Below are 17,825 nucleotides of genomic sequence, written 5' to 3'. Positions count from 1 at the left end.
AACACTGATACCATTCTACATATGTGCTTCTAATTTTTTAAATAAAATATGTAGAACAGTATAAATAAAATTTTGGTACCTGCTCATCCCACCCCACTGCTAGTACTACTATTTCTGCCCCACCTCCCCAGGTAAAACTACCATCATAACGTCATATATAACACTCTATGCCATGTTTTTATACTTTTATCACAGGCATAGTTATCTCAAATTCTTTTTTATGGAACACACATTATAATCAATTGATAGAAATTAAGTGAAGATATGGAATATGTATGTTTAACTCTGAAACAAAAATCATAGTAATGTTGAATATTAAAAGCAATATTAACCAAATTATCTCCACTGTCACACAATACAAGGGAGGGGAAAAGTCCTCTCACTTACCCCAAGTAGGATTACATACTTTTAGTGAAACAGAATCACACTTTTAGCATGAATTTCGCTGGTACACACATGCAAAGTCTTCCGCTATTATATTACTTTGAGTAATAATAGGTATTCATATTCCTGCATCTGATGGAACTCCTACAGAGATACCAAGATTTAAGGTGAGACAGAGCTGAGACATTTACATGGATTTTTTTTAAAGCATATGAAACATTCAACAACAATCTAAGGATTTTAATTATGTAAGTTTCATAAATTTTGGACTGAGTAAAATTTTTAAATATGATTATAATAAAATTTAGAAATAGATTTTCATTCATGATTAAAAAAACAACTTGGCACTTTCTTCAATTATTTCTGGTAATTTACAAGATTAAACATGATTCCCATAACTAACTTAAGTAGATGCCTAGCTCTACATGCCAGAATACAGAAAACAGCTACAGTGGCAGTTACATCACAACCAAAAGACCAATATATCATCAGCCAAAAATACCATTACCCAGACATGAAGGTGATAGAAGAAGAGGGAAAAAAGAATATGGAGGGGCCACTGAAGTCGGCAAGAGACTCATACTAGATAATCAAAACCTAGGGTCCATATATTTGTATGGAAGGCTATGAAAACAGTTCCTAAGAGTCCCTTAACATGACTAATTTGAAAAAGAAAAGCATAAGGTGGTGTCAATTATATACTCCCACTCCGCATTAACAATGCATTATTTTATACAATTTAAAAATATGTTTTTTAAATGTGTGGTATGTACTAAAATCATTGGCATAAAAGAAAATTGACCTCAAAAAAATCTCCCCAGTGAAACTGTACCTAATGTATTAGATTCATTCCATGTTGACAAAAGTATACTGAGTGGTCACATAATAAAACAAATATGCAAAGTCATGAAAAATGTTTAACCTAATAATCTAAGAAATGTAAATTTAGTGAGATACCTTTCCACTACACTGTTTTCTTTTAAATAAAAATGAGCCAGGTTGCAAAGGAAAAGCACTCTTACACTCTTATAAAGAGAACGTGCAAATTTACATAACTTACTGAACAATTTGGGACTTGAAGTGTGGCTCAAATGGTAGAGCACTTGTCTAGCATGCACAAGGCCCTGGGATCAATGTTCAGCACACAAAAGAGAAAAAGAACAGAGTGTACCTTTGACAGGTGATCTAGTAATTATACTTCCAAAATTCTCCCCTAAAAAAAAAAACTGGAACACACACAGAAATTTTCATATAAGGATATTCACTGTAAAGTTTTACTAAAGGTACACTTTTTTAAGAACTTAAATTTCAAGATATAAGAGAATGATTAAAATACTGAACATCTATACAAAGGAACAGTACACAACCATTAAAAAGCATGCTTCTGAAGAATACTGCATGGCTAAATAGGGATAAAAGTATGAATTTGTTCTGTAATAAACACTCTATGTTATCCGAATGTAAATATAAATTACCAGTATATAAATTTAGAGCCACAGAAAAGGGCAGAAATAAAGGGGAGGAAAAAATATGTTTACCACCTAAAGTTAATAAGGCAATTTGTATTTTTTGTACATTGCTACCTTTCATGAATTTTTAACAATGAATTTATGTTAAATGTATTACCAGAAGGAAAAATATAATGCACACTTACAAGAAAGAAAAAAATACAAACATCATCTTGAAAGACAAGCTGACAACCTGGAAAATAAGTTTAAAGTTTCATACTTCAAACTCCCTTTTCCTTGGTACCTGTTTCCTTTTTCTCCTTGGCAATTTCTTGCCTTACTTCCTAGTCCCCTGACATCTATCTAGGTTGAGTCATATCATTAGCTTTCACCAATGATGAGCTGAAGAAACAGGATCACTATATCAGTCTCTCCTCTCATTCTGAAGGGCACTGACTGGTTATAAGAACAATTTATGGTAAGTTTATGAGCTATAAAGAATTTTTTTTCAAGTTATGTATTATTCTCTCTTTGTAGTTTTTCTGAAAGACAGATATTAGATTTAAAACCTGACTCACCTGAAGAAACAATCTAAATGTCAGAACAAACATAAAAATCAAAGAACTATGTGAAAATATATTAATATGCATTGACATCACTTATGCAATCAAATTCTACTTTGGAAAACAAATTGAGAATGGTTCATGAGTGACATGCAATCGATATAACTTGAAGCCCAAAGAAGAATTATCTGTATGCTCAAGGAAAAGTTTCAGCATTATGTTTTAAAAGTTTGATTGGATGAGAAACCCATTCTCATTATCATAAGAAATTTTAAGATGGCATGATGATAGAGAAGAAAAGTATGTTAAATTTGAAAAATGACTGTACTCTTGAAGGACATTTTAACTGAATCACCTAAATTCTGGCTTAAAGTGCAAAAGATATTTCCTTCAATTAGAGGAAAAGCTGTCATTACTCTTCTGAAACTCACTACCACCTACTAGAGCAACACAATTTCCCACTAATGAGAAAATGCTATTTGTGCTGTCTGCTTTTCAGACCTGAGCATTTTCCTGGACTCTAGAGAGTACGAAGATAGGTGGCCTTGGAAGAAAGTCTATAAAATCTTAGAGGAACTTCTAAGTCTGAAAAGCAGGTGGTACAATTCCAGAATAGTTTATTTAGCTGCTCCTAACATATCAATATTTAACAATATAAATATTGTTGTTTCTGCTTTAATGAACCTTATAAAGAAGACATACAGCCACTACAGCAAGTAATAAACCTTCATCAATTCACTCCCACTGAGGATCTATTCATCTAAACAAATGCCCACATGCAAACCTGAACACTGAAACCAGAGAGTAAAAACCATTCAAATCCTGAAATAAGAGAACTGGCAGTCCACCCTTACAAACTCAAGCCCGCCACTTTTGTTATTTGACCTAAAGTAAAGAGCCATTCATTATAATTATGCACATTTGTATGTATGACAGCTGTAATTTATTGATTCTAAAATCTCTTTTCCTCAGAGTCAGTTTAAAACAATTAGAATTTGCAAGCTGTTCCATAAAAGATAAGCACCCGGCACCAGGAATATTTCACAAAGACTGACTAGTGCATGTTAAGTAAGTGATTGCTTCTACAGTCTCCAAGTGCCTCTGCCCTATCTAAGGCAACTATCCTCAAAGATGTTCAAGGTAATGATGCTGATACTTAAAAAGGGAAAGGGTAATATATTTTATGCATAATCATTAACCAAATTCAAACTTTAGAATGCATTCCTCCCTGATTCAACAGCTGTAGGACTTGAGACCTTTGCCTCACCCTTCAAGTGAAAAGTGTCAAGAAGCCTGAGAACATTATCATATAAAATTATCAGTTCAACCTCTCTTGTTTACATCAGTGCTCTTCTGTAACTTCATGTACCATTAGAGTTTGGCTTACCAAACCCTTCAGATCATATTCATATCAGATCAAAATCAACTACCCAATCCATCAGTCAGTTCTCTGTTAAATTGGTGAATAAAGTACTCCACAGTAAATATAATAAAAGAGGTACTTGAAACAGATTCATTCATTCATCACTTACTGAATTTTCTATATTAGAAATGAAAGATGAAAGTAAATAAATAAATCACCATTCTTGACAGTAGAGAAAGACCTGTAAGAGAATTATATAAGTTAAGTAAAATAATAAAGACAAATCCTAGGGAGTTGGTCTCATTTCCACTCATCTTCAGAAATGAGATGAAATTTAAAAGATGGATAAGACAAGGAAACAGGGTCCAGTTAAAAACTGTCTCAGAGAGTAGAGATGGTAGCTCACACTATAATCATGATCCAAGGCCACCTGGGCAAAAGTAAGAAACCATATCTGATAAACAAGTCAAAGCAAAAAGTGTTATCAGTGTGGCTTTGGTGGTTGAGCACTTTCCTAGGCTCTGAGTTCAAACTCCAGTACTACAAACCTCACCCCCACCCCCCCAAAAAAAACAACTAGGAAGGGTCCAAATAGCACTCTTATATCCTTCCACCAGAGCAGTTCTGCCTGCAGCTAAGTTTCATGCTATGGTTTCATTTCTTTATAGACAGGCTTTTAAAAGAATTCTATTGTCAAATGAAAGGAAAAACTTTTGAAAGCCACTACTATAATGGTTAAAAAAAAAAACTAAAGAACTTTGAGTGGGAAGTGACATGGTAATAAGCACATCAATGGAGAAATTAGCTTAGCTTAGAGACTACTGCACTCTGTTAGGAGAGCAGAAGGGGAATGGCCATTGGGATGAAAAGTAGCAGAATGAACTAACGGTGACAGCAAATTAAGGAGTAAAAGAAGAATCACAGTTTCTGGTTCTGTTAGCAGGCTGGATATGGGCTACTGAAGTAAGCAAGGGAACCACTGAAGAGAAAAAGATTTCAGGAGAATATATGCTTCTAAATTAAACTTCCCTAAGCTTCAGGTAGGAAAGGAGAGTCAATTTGTATATTACAAAAGTAAACACCAAAGTGAGGGAGAGGGAATAAGAAAGTAATAGAGGAGGTGAATTTGATCAAGGTATATAATATGCATTTATGGAAATATCACAATGAAACCCCTTTATACATTTAATATATACTAATAAATAATAATAGCTAGTAAGAATAATAATGTATAGGGAGAAAAGAAGTAAATGAGGGAAAAATCCCTTATGAACTTCAACTTACAAAAGGCAGACCAAATGAGCTGGCAAATGGGGCTGATAAATGGAACAAATGTTGGCAAGGATGCAGGGGAAAAAGGAACCCTCATACACTGCTGGTGGGAATGTAATCTAGTACAACCACTGTGGAAAACAATATGGAGGCTTCTTAAAAAACTAAACATAGATCTGCCATATGATCCAGCAATACCACTCCTAGGGATATACCCGAAGGAATGTGACTCAGGTTACTTACAATGGAACCTGAACACCCATGTTTATTGCAGCACTATTCACAATAGCCAAGTTATGGAAACAGCCAAGATGCCCCACCACTGACGAATGGATTAAGAAAATGTGGTAATTTTACACAATGGAATTTTACTCAGCGATAAAGAAGAATAAAATTTTGTCATTTGCAAGTAAATGGATGGAACTGGAAAACATCATCTTAAGTGAAGTTGGTCAGGCTCAGAAGGCCAAAAATCACACGTTCTCCCTCATTTGGGACTATTGACCTGAAACAAATGCAGTAATATTATTGGAAATGGGTTACACACTAAGAGGAGAATGCGTACAGGAAGAATAGGAAAAGGGAAGGAAACCTAAAACTTGAATGTGGTTGATGTGCTTACTGTATAGGAGCAAATATAGTAATCTTAAACTGGCAGAGGCCACTATGGAAAGGAGACTAGGAAATAGTGAAGAGGTCTGGTAGAAATGAACCAATGTGGGTTGTAATACACATGTGCATGAAAGCAACACTAGGAATCTCTCCATACAGCTATTTTTATCTCAAACTAGCAAAAATACTATGTTTTTCTTATTATCTCTTATGTTTTCTCTCCAACAAAATCAGAGAACAAGAAGGCAGAACAGGTTCTGACTGGAAGCGGGGACAGAGACTGGGAGGGAAGTGCCCCAAATAATGTATACACACATAAGTAAATGTAAAAATGATAAAATAAAGTTTAAAAGGATGGGAAAAAGTGACTATATTTATTGTTATAATCGACATTCTACATTAAAAAAAAAACACAATCTAGGCAAAAGCAAGAAGACGACAAGGGAAGGGGAAGAAAGGAAAGGGAATAAGAGAAGAAGATAAGAAAGAGAAGGAAGAAGGGTGGGTAGGAGCTGTTCAGATGATCATGTACTGCCAGTTGTTAAAACTCAGTACAGTTTCAAAACAAAATAAAGTTACTTAACCCTTGGCCCTCTCACAACAGAGTGACACAGATATTTTACACTCATATAGCCACAAAATTTCTAAAATAAATGAGACAGTAGAGAAAATTAAAAAGTAAAACAGGCAAAAAAAATGCAAGAAAAAAAATTTTAAAAGAAAGAAACTTCCAAGGAAATGTCCAAACTGCAGAGATGAATTTATTTGTGTTGAGCACTGGAATTGCATGTACTCTTGCATTTACTAACAGATAAAATAAATTAATACTATAACATTCCCAAAACAGTATACAAGAATTAAGTCCTCTGGGAGTACAGATAACCTCTAGCTGTCAGACTGTCCTAAACTGAACAAGAGATCAGAACAGACTACTACGGAGCTGGACCCCTAGTTTCTGACACCATTTTGTTTAAATTGGACAATGGAAGTTGGAGGACTATAAAACAACCCCAACCAACCAACGTGCATTTAAAAATAATAATATGATGTTTTAAAACTTGAATTTGAAAATGAGAGACTTTACTTAGAAATTCTGATTTCCAACTTCTCTTGAACAAACCCAAAGATCTGATAAAGTTGGGAACACATTTTCACATGGCAACATGTACATAAATAGTGTCAACCCCATAGGGATCATATACCTGCCTGTTTGCCCCAATCCCCAGCAGGCCTAACTAGCCCCACTTCATAGTTAAGCCTGCAATCCTATTTTGGATTTAAAAAAAGAAGAAGTTTACCAGCCACACTGTCCAGATGAAAATGAGATGTCCAACTGGGAAGACTAACTGGTGTTAAAAGCCTAAGAAACAAGCTCTCCTGTACAGACCAGAATGGAAATTGGGTTAAGATAGAATAAGACTGGTTCACTGACAGAGTTTCTAAATAAGCCATGCATATAGACAAGATAGGAACAAAATACTGCTACTGAACAAAAGGACTTGATTTTAAGCAAACTACATAGATGTTCTTTCCTTAAGGTATCTATCAGAAACTAAATTCATTTTTTAAAAAGTGTAATATGCCACGTAACTTGGCCTAAATTCTTCATCACTCCCTCTCTGTGCTGCCCTCCCACCAACCATATTTACCTGCCCAGTCCTTGACTTTGGGCTCAGGTACATGATTTGCTTTGATCAGTAGGATTTTAGCTGACATGGCACAATCAGAGACTTCAAATGGGATTATGCAACTCTTCCATCTTTCCCACCTTGCTCTTCCGAAACTTTTCCTGGTTCGGAGGGTATACTCAACGTAGGCTATGAGAAGTTTGGGACACATGGTGTCCCAGTGTCTTCTAGCTTAGATGAGCAGACTAGCCAGCTGACCCAAAAAAGTGAACAACTCTAGCTGTGATAAGCAGACAGCTTAGCTGACCTAGTGTACAAGCATTAAACATTTATTGTTGCATACCTTCTAGGTTTAATTTATTATGCAAAAGCTAACAGAGATATAGACACAGTTATATAGAGATAGATGTATTTTACTACTAAATCATTTGGTTTGGTTCAAATTGTTGATTTGCTGAAGTTTCCTTTCAACCTACTCTCCTTGAAAAACAGGTGGTTTCAGACTGTAGATACATGTGATAGTCTTTCTAATGATAGAAGGAAAAAGGATAGATCCAAGTGAGGATGCAAAAAAAATAAAACTTAACAGCTGATATAACACACGACAGGTAGCAGTTTTTGAGAAAAAAAAACAAAGCAATTATAAATAGTAGTTGGAGTTATTTATTTCAGTTTTAAGAAACAAGCTATTTCTTAAGTATATCATAAAACATACATAATGAAATCAGAACCTCCTTTGCAACTTTCCTAGTGAACAAAACACTAATGGCAATTTTAAGAAAAGGAAATATTTCCTATTGCCATTTATACCTTTAATTTGCATACCATTTTATAGCTTACAAAGCATTTCATTAGCACTTTCTCATATGATTTCTATTTCAATCCTGCAAAGTTGATATAATTACAACTTTACTTTTGTTGTAAAGAAAAATGAGTGTTTGAGTAAAATACTTGCCCAAAATTGCTTTGCCTAAAAATGACAATAACAGAACAAGAACCCAAATTTTGTGTTTCTAAGAGTATCTGCAAATTCCAAATACATTGCCCAATCACCAAAATGCTTCCTTTGTCCTTCCCTCCTATTTCTCATGATCCATCTCTGTCTGTCTCTCTCCAGAAATCCACCTAAGATCAGAGTATTCCTTATGTACTTACTTACTTTGAACAAAAAGGTTCACATAATATGAGATAATAAAGTGTTAAATATGTAAATCCATTATAAATCTATCTTTCTACATCTATTTTAAGATGTCTGTAAAATAATCATCTCTTTTATTAAAAATAGTTACAATCTGTTTAAGGCATAAAAAATGTTCCTCTATTTTCTGAAACTGTATCTTAAAACCTTAATTTTTAAAAAAGTATTCTCTTTTTTGGAAATTCTTTTTCTATTTCTATTTTTCTCCCCTCCCCCCCCCCCACCTAATATTTCTTTCTTCCTCCACGTTTTTTTTTTTTTTTTTTGGCAGCACTGAGCCAAATCAGGGTCTTACATTTGCTAGGCAGACACTCTACCACTTGAGTCACACCTCCAGGCTTTTTTGTTTTAGGTTATTTTCCAGATAGTATCTCTCATTTTTATCCACAACAGTGATCCTCTTATCTATACCTCTCATGTAGGTGGGGTTACAGGTGTTTATCACTTCTCCAAGCATTTTTGTTGGGATGGGATCTAGCTAACTTTTTGCCCAGGTTGACTTCAAATCGTGATCCTCCTAATCTCCCTCCACTGTCTGAATAGCTAGGATTATAGACATGACTCACTGCATCTGGCTCCTTCATTATTTATTTTACTCTTCTAAAATAAAGAACTGACATACATTTTATTGTAGTTATTAATACACTCATTGAAGAGTTCTTTTTCTTATTCTTAATTCTAAAAATAAATAAATAGAACAATTGATACATTCATTCCAAAGTATAATAAAAACTTCTAAATTTAAAGACTTATCTTTCACTATACCAGGAGCTCCTTCCCAGAATGTTTTTAATGTCTAAACTAAAATTCTAAATATGCAGTATAAGAAAGGAACCCAATAATAATGAAAATACTGTTCAATATCATTTAAAACCAATCATTTCCAAAAACTGAATTTCTGCAGTAGAGGTGACCCTAGTCAAGAACTTCAACTCAAAAATCTTTCAAAATGTAATAATACTGAATAGTTAATATTTTAACATCACAGATTGCTGAATAACAATAACCCTACAAGGTAGGTACCATGGCCATCACCATATGTATATATTAAAGAAACCAAATAAGATACTCAAGGTTACACAGCTAATAAATGGCACCACTGATACTTGAACCTTTCTACAAGGCCCAGGTTCCCAATCAAGCATCTCTTCTCATTGCCACTGCAACAACTCATAATTCAGGACTTAACTAGCTATCAAAATGGCTTTTTAACTCTGTGTGTTTTCCTATCCTTTCAACTTTCCTGGACATTCACTGCCTACAGAATTGAGGCCAGGTTCTTGAATCAGAAGATCAAGACCCCAGCTAGGCCTACTTCTCTTTAACAAAAGAACCACAGAACATATAAGGCCCACGTTTGCTGTTACATCAACCATTCTATGTCTGTTCTACGCCTTTTCTTGTCCACTATTCCCACATATTAAACCTGCTCATCCTTTCTGGCACAGCTTAAATAATCCGATCTCAGTGAAGCCTCCCATCTCCAGCCAGGAGTAATTTTTCATTTTCATCTCTCTGCATTCCTATAGCTCAATAATTGGAGGAGCCAGACACTTATTAAATATATCTATAAGATATTATCTTTACTATGGAATTTTTGTTTTTAATTACTCAAATATATCATACTCACCTCACCTTCAAGACTATGCTACACTTACCAAAAAGAACATTCTTTTTATTCCTTTTCTCTTGACTATCCCCTACTTGTCCTTCAATCTCAGTTCAGAGGAAACTTCCTTTAGAAAGCCTTTCTTTACTGCCTCACCCTATCTCTGGGCCAAGAGCCCTCTGCTGCATTCCCATGGTAGATATAACCTTATCAGGGAGCACTGGTTGTTAACTAGTTATTATACTTGTCTATCTACCTATTAAGACTCTAAACTTCATTAAAGACTGTTTATTTTGTTCATGATTTGCTATCGTGTGGATGTGACTTGTTCCCCCAAAGGTTTATATGCTAGAAGCTTAGTCTCCAATATGGCAATGTTGAGAGGTGGTGGAACCTTTAAGAAGTAGGGACTAGGGATAGGTGATTAGGTCACCTGGGACATCACCCTTAGAAGAGATTAATGCTGACTCTCAGGAGTAGATTAGATCTTGTGGGACTAGTCTGGTCACCCCAAGAGTGGACTGTTATAAAGGCAAATTCAGTTCTTTAGCTCATTGTCTTGTTTCTCTCTCACAATGTGATCTCCCCATGACATAATGCTATTAGGGCTTCTTCGCTATCAAAGCCAAATAAACCTCTTTCCTTTAAAAAAATCACTCAGTGTCAGATTATCTGTGATAGCAAAACAAAACAAATTAAAATATGGTTGTATCCCAATACCCTATCATGGCACCTGGCATGCAGTTGGAACTTATTTTTTTAATGTTAGTAAGTATTGGATCAGGGCCTCATGCATGTTAGGCAAATGTTCAACCACTGAGCCCTCTTGGAAGATTTTTAAATGAATTTACAACTAGATTTTTTTTTTTATAATCTTGTCTGATTAATCCAGAAACAAATTTCTGCTACAAAGCTTTACAAGTAGCAAGTACTAATTAAATAATTGCTAAATGAAAAAATTCTTTTGGCAAATGGCCTAGATTAATTATCTTAAGTCTTCAATCAAGAAGGATTGAGCTGCGAGGCAGCTTTAATATGAATACTTAATAATGTCTATTATAGGGTAAAGAAAGCAACACTTCAAATTCATTTTAACGTGTTAAAACATTAATAACTGGACCAAACCTAAGAGGATTATTTTAGTTATTGTGAATCATTTTAATTTATGACAGTCATTTATGGCTACTGCACTCTTCAGTTATTATTTATCTGTACTATAAAGCTCTAAGCTCTAAATTTCTTATGTTCTTTATTATCTGGGTCCATTCCCTGTATTATTTAATGTACCAAATATTGCTCAGAAACAAACCCATTTTTGCCATTTAAAAGCCTTTACTTTCCAACCAAGCTTTTTCTTCTTTCTATACTCTGTAAAATTTACTATCTATTCATCCTTTAAAATAATAATCATAGTTCACAATGTCACTTTTCATTCAAAAGAGCCAAGCTCAGGCTTAGGTTTAATTCACTCATCCATTCATATATGAGCTCATTCATTCATAAGCACTCATTCATTCAGGAGCACCTGTTTCATGACAAAATCCCATGCAGAGAGTAGATTCTAAATGTTTACCAGCTAAATGGATTCATGCAACCACAAACACTTCCATCTCTCAAGTGCTCCAAGTATCAGCAGTGAATAGATCTATGCTAAGGGTTATATTAATTTCAGAGAAATATCTGTATGTGATAAAGGCCTTATTGATAAGTCTCTTAAAATTATTCATAAACATAACAAGGTTATAAAATAACAGAAACAAGGTTAAAAAATAAAAGAGAAACTCAGAAAAATATTTTCCTTATACCAGAACAAAAGGATTAATTAGTTCCTTAAGAAACATACATACAAAAATAACACTCCAGTAATAAAAGCCACAAAGGATATAAAAACAGGGAATTTAAAGAATACAAATGGCCCTAACAAATGTGTAAATATACCTCATTTCACTAAAAAAAAAAAATTAGAAATTAAAATGATAAAATGGTGTTCTTATTTATCTATTTTATACAAATGAAAAAATTCTCACCCTCTGGGTTGACAAGAGCATAGTATGTTGGAGTACGAGCTATAAAAATTAGAACAGCTTTTCTAAAGACTAACTTGGTAAAACAAGTCATATATGTGTGCTTTGACACAGAAATTCTACTTTTATGAATATTATCTTAGGAAAACAAAAGATACATCTTATGTGTAGATGTCTTACAAAAATTTCATTGTAAGTAAACACACATATCCATACACAAATCCACTGATGAAGGATACATTAAACGTACCTAATCACTGGACAACTATGTGACAGTTAAAAGAGACAAGGTTGAGTACAAGGCCCTGGGCTCAATCCCAACACCCAAAAAAAAAAGAGAGACAAAGTGGTGGACACCTGTAATCCCAGCACTTGGGAGGCTGAGGTAGGAGGATTATGAATGTGAGACCAGCCTGGGCTAGACAGCAAGGCCCTGTCTCAAAAAGACAGAGAGAGAGAAATTTATGTGCTGACATGTAACAATACATTTTTACAAGAAAATAAAATCATGCTACAAAATAATCAGACTGTATTAAAATCATTTCACATTATAATCAACCCAGTGACATCATTATAGAGATAACAGGGACTCCATTTTGAAGCATTTTTATACTATTTCCAATTGTGTCAAGACTGTACAGGTGGGAATTTCTGGAACCCACTATCCCACTAGGCCCCTGCAGCTCAAAAATTCTTTAATACTAAGAATTTTGTATGCCAGAGATCTTAGGTATAAAGTTATTACAAGCTCCATTATGTCTTCCCTATATGTTTAAGTGCCTACAAATTATAACTCTCTCACCTCAATAATCATGTGAAAGCCATTATATTTTTAAAAACTAAGAAAAACAATAATAAACATTTAAAGAGATGAGTAACAGTAAATAGTGCTGTACATGGTAACTTAATCCAAAAATGCTCAGCATAAATCAAATCCTCTTAAAGGGCAATTATGGACAGTAATGAGGGGCTTGTACAGTGGGCAAGACAGGGATTTGGAGTCAGATCTAGAAATAAAGACCACTCTTTGGGCTCCAAAATCCCAAGCAAGTCAACCCTTGCAAAATGAAGATGTCTAAAAAAAATATTATATATAATACCTGGAAAGATGCCTAATACAGTGCCTGAGACAAAACTGGTTCTCACATACTTGTCTAAGACAAACACTTGCATTATTGCTACTTTCATTAAGGTTGTAAGTATATCACCACTTTTCTGTTTTGCTCATCTGAATTTTTATAACATTGCATGCACAACCATCCTGTTTTTTTATACTACATATTAAAAAGGAGCTTTTCTCCCCAAAACACATACTTGTTGGCACAGCCTTTTCCATTATAAATATGCAACAATTTGTTACCTCAAAAATGAAACACAGGAAGAAAGCATACTTACAAAGCACACCCCCAAAACTCCGAGTTGCTCTCCTCTGAGATTAGTGCTCTTCTTAGGCATATACACCTTCCTCCTATCATTTCTTCATGAAGTCCAAGGCAAAAGGTCTAGTAAAGCAGATGATCTTTGGTTGCCCCTACACTTTCCCCAAAGCACCTACAGATAAAACAAAGGAGGTAAAACATACCTACTACTTTAAATTTTTAACTAAAAAAAAAAAAATGAAAATTAGCTCACCCTCCCTATGTACAGATTGCCACATCAGAGAACAGAGAAAATATTCCTATTGTCATTCAAAAGCCCAAGTGCCCTCACTGGAAGGCATCTGTGTTCACCACTGCACCACCAATGCTGATGCCCAAGTGACCTCTTTGAAATTCATGACATCTGAGTACTCAACCAGCATACTCCTCATGAGTATCTTCTGACCATGGCCAGTCACCCCTTAGGCTTGCTAGATTATGCTGCAGTGTGAATTGCAGCCCAACTCTCACCAAAAGTACCAACCCTGAGCATGTCTGTCAGTTGGTAAACTAAGTCAGATAATGAAATTAACATATTGTTTCTGAATTTGATAGCATAACTAAGCCAGTTCAAGTCCTCTTAAAAAAAATATGTTAATGCTGCCCAGTTCTTCCCATACTTAGTATTGCAAAAAAAATTTTTAAATATCTTTGGTTATAGGAAAAAGCTGTGGACAGAAATATGTTCAATTCTTTGTGACTGCTTTCAAGAGTTTATAACTATTCACAGAAAGTCATCTGACAGAACTGTAACTGTTGGTATAGATCAATGAGCCATTCCAAGAAAGAAGGACTTCTGGACAAATTAATAAAAAACTGCTGAGAGGCATTTCAAAGTAATGTGTTATGCAATGGCAAAGAAGACATGCTCAGAAGACAGACAGGTGTGGTACACATTCCACTCTTCTAGCGAAGCAGCAATCTTCACTCCTTGAGTCATAGGCAGGATAAAATTTCTCTCTGCCAATGTAAAACTGTGAAAGTTTTCATCGTCCCTCTTCCAATACAGCAGTCACTAGCAACGTGTGGCACCTGACCTCTAAAAATCTAGCCAGTTCCAATTGGCACGTACTATAAATGTAAACTACACATGCAAATTTTGAAGACTTAGTAACTTTTTTAAAAAAAAGAACATGAAGTATATTAATATTTTATCTACCGTGTCAGATACATTTTGATATATTGTGTCAAATAAAAATTTTTAATTAATTTTAGCTGTTTCTTTTTATTTTTTTTAAATGTTGAGACAAAATTTTAAACCACTTGTATGGCTGATATTGTATTTCTACTAGACAACAGTGTTCATAGCACTTGCACCGTGCCAGATATTTTTACATAATACTTGGATCAGTACTACAAAGTATAATCGTCTAGTTTTTCTGGATTTGCCTAAGAGACTAGGTGCATCAAACCAATAAAGGATCAGAATTCAATGTGAGGTCCTGTATTTGAAATAATTCAAGGGACTGCTGACAGTGAAGGTTGGGGCAACTGTTAGGTTGGCACGAGAAAAACAGACAGCTTGATACAGTGTTGCCGAGGGTAGCAAAATTTTCATAGCTACAGAACAGGTATGACCTCCAAGTTAAATCCCAGGACAGGCAAGCAAATGTCAGATCTACAAAACGCGTCCAATCTCCTAGACAGCTAAAGCGCCATAGAGACTTGGCGGGCGAGCTGCTCCCAAAACCAGGACAACGTAGTCCAAATCCACTGGGTAGCCTGACCACTGACTGTGGACGTCCATGCCGAGGGGGCGATGAAGACGCGCCATCTCCTCTCTTCGCCACACATACCCACCGTCCCACCCCAGATCTCCGCGCAGCCCTGGTGTCCCCACCCCTAGGTCGAAGGGAAGTGGGAACTAAAACGTCTACAATAAGAGAAGTGACAGAGAAAGGGCAAGGGGGCGGTGGGGACAAGTACCTGAGACAGAAGATGACTCCAGGTTCTTAAGGCCGGATCATCGCCAAGACCCACCCGGCTCCCGCGGCTACGAGCGACCGAGAAGGTGCAACTGACCAAACGCTGCGGCGCAACCGACTCAGCTCTCCCCAGACTCGCAGCTATGGCAACTTGAACCTGCCGCCCAGCCGCAGCAAGAGTGCGGGACGCGCCGCTGCCGCGCGCCCTTCTGGGAGTTGTAGTCCAGCCCCCTTTCAAGAGCCAGGAGGAACCAAGGAAAGGAGGCAAGAGAAACTGCAAGTTCCAAGATGCCATGCAACAGGCCTTCAGGTGACTTTTCCGGAAGAAGCCCGAAAAGTGGTTTTACAGTCTCTTGGCCGCGTCCTCTTTCTTGGCTCTACTTTTATTTTTTTAAAGGGGCAGTAGCCTGTAAAAGAGGCAAACTCCAGAAAGAAAGTGTATTAGAATACTGGCTTGGCCCTAACTACAGTTTTACTCATTGGGGAACACGAAAGCATAATTTCCAGCAGTGAAATGTAAAAACCTCCTTAATGCTGATGACATGTTCCTATGGCTTACAAATTCTTAGAACCAGAGAGGAGCAGAGAAGATTATCTAGTCAAACACTCAAGCCTCAGACCAGATAGCTCATTAATAGGCAAGCCACAAGTGGAGTACGAGGCTATGGATTCATTACTACTGCAATCTTCAGTACAGGTGTCATCTCACTCATTAGAGAACATGAAATATTTTCTACTCAGGGAAGTAGATTTCAGTCATGAATTGATAATCATTTCAACAAAGAAGTTTTGGACAAGCTAAAAAGTGATCATATTAGTCACGTGGATGGTCTTTTCTTTCTCTACCAAAAAGGCCACTGACCTGACCCTCCTCAAAGCTAAAGTTAACGTGTACCTTATCTGTGTGAGTTTTCCTACTTACCAAAAGAAGAGCTCGGTCGCCTTAAACACAGGCCACAGTCTCCCTACTCTGACAATTCTATACGAGAATGATTCATTTCCCACTTGGTCTCCTCCCTTAGCCTTTCAAACAAAGGAATCTAACTTTTAAAAATACCTCTTTCCTCACCCTTTTCCCTTACTTCCCCTTTTCTCTCTCTCTCTCTCTCTCTCTCTCTCTCTCTCTCTCTCTCTCTCTCTCTCTCTTTCTCTCTCTCTGTCTCTCATATAAATAATTAGCACTAAGCCTGTTGCAGGGAGGTAGTTATGTTCATCTACCAGAGAGAGAGAGAGAAAGAGAGAGAGAGAGAGATGAGTAAAGCAGTATCTGTGCAGCTACAAAGGAAATAAGCCTAAGAGAATAGAGGCCTGTTTCCTGACAACTCAGTTCCTGGCTCCAACACCTTGTTATTCCTCCTTGTATATCCTGTGCATAGTTGTGTTCCATGAAACATCACAAGAGAAAGCTGGAGATGGTTAAATGTTCTGATTCTGGACCCAGAGTCCTTAGATTCAAATCTTAGCTGTAATGCCTATCAGTTATGTAACCTCAAGCAATTTACTTAATCATTGTGCCTTCATTTCTTCTTCCAAATGTAAATAATGGTGTCCTATGAGTAAAGTCATTTAATTAATGTATGCAGCATTTTCAGCCAGTGTTCATCATAGTAAGCACTCAATATATGCAACTAATACAGATTAAATATTTCCTAAAATGTTAGTTCTATGAACCTTGGGACTTTATTTTCTAGATGTTTAGAAGCCATATACCTTGTTGCCTTGTGATGATTGTCCTTTCAAAGCTTAAGACAAATTCTGTTAGTTGAAATCCAATCAGCTTTTGACTGAGGTTATATTGGTAAAGTCCACCTGTCAGAGGTACTAATTTTCTTGAGCAGTTTCATCAGAATTTCGCTTGAGCTATACTAAGCACCATGGAACTGGACTAATCTGAAATCATTGATATGATTCATAACTCAGTTCATCCTGAATGAATAAATGGAGAGAAGAAAAGACAGCTACCACATTGGAAGTTATTGGGTGGCAGACAAAGGCAGTACTAGTTCAAGCAGAAGGGACAGAAGTTGTGCTTCACCAATGCAGTGCAAACTCACACCACTGTGAAAGAGTAACAGCAGACTGATTATATCCAGGTGGCAAGAAAATGTGTGTCAAATTTTTCTTCAAATATCTATTTTTTCCCTTTGGCTCTCCATTGCAGCAAGTTAAGCTGTTACACCATGTCTCCTATATCTCTTTAGACATAGGAGATAGAGAAAGGGAGAGGAGGTAAGAGTAAAACAGGAAAAAGAGAAAAAGCAGACTCTTCCTAGCTTTTGAGAATTTGACATAAAGACTCGCAATCAGGACAGGCTACAGAATTTGTGGGGACCAATGCAAGATTAAAATGTGAGGCCCTGGTTCAAAATTTATTAAGAATA

The 17,825-nt window shown here is 36.1% G+C and overlaps 1 protein-coding gene across 12 annotated transcripts in view; it reads right to left on the bottom strand.

Moving 5' to 3' along the window:
- Cep128 (centrosomal protein 128) overlaps positions 1-15,622 on the bottom strand; it is a 379,822-nt gene extending 364,200 nt beyond the window's left edge. For 11 of the 12 annotated variants that reach the window (XM_074067415.1, XM_074067413.1, XM_074067408.1 and 8 more), the window contains exons 1-2: positions 15,446-15,622; positions 13,497-13,652 (exon numbers count right to left, since the gene is read on the bottom strand). In XM_074067415.1, coding sequence (XP_073923516.1) covers positions 13,497-13,556 — 60 coding nt within the window. In that variant the 5' untranslated portion in view covers positions 13,557-13,652; positions 15,446-15,622. Of the gene's footprint in view, positions 1-387; positions 529-13,496; positions 13,653-15,445 lie in introns of those variants that run through there. The other variant, XM_074067404.1, reaches the window with a different exon arrangement.
- Positions 15,623-17,825: the final 2,203 nt, after the last annotated feature.

The sequence above is a fragment of the Castor canadensis genome, chromosome 3 (assembly GCF_047511655.1).
Source record: "Castor canadensis chromosome 3, mCasCan1.hap1v2, whole genome shotgun sequence".
Classification (NCBI taxonomy): Eukaryota; Metazoa; Chordata; class Mammalia; order Rodentia; family Castoridae; genus Castor; species Castor canadensis.
This window is presented reverse-complemented; position numbering and strand designations above follow the sequence as displayed.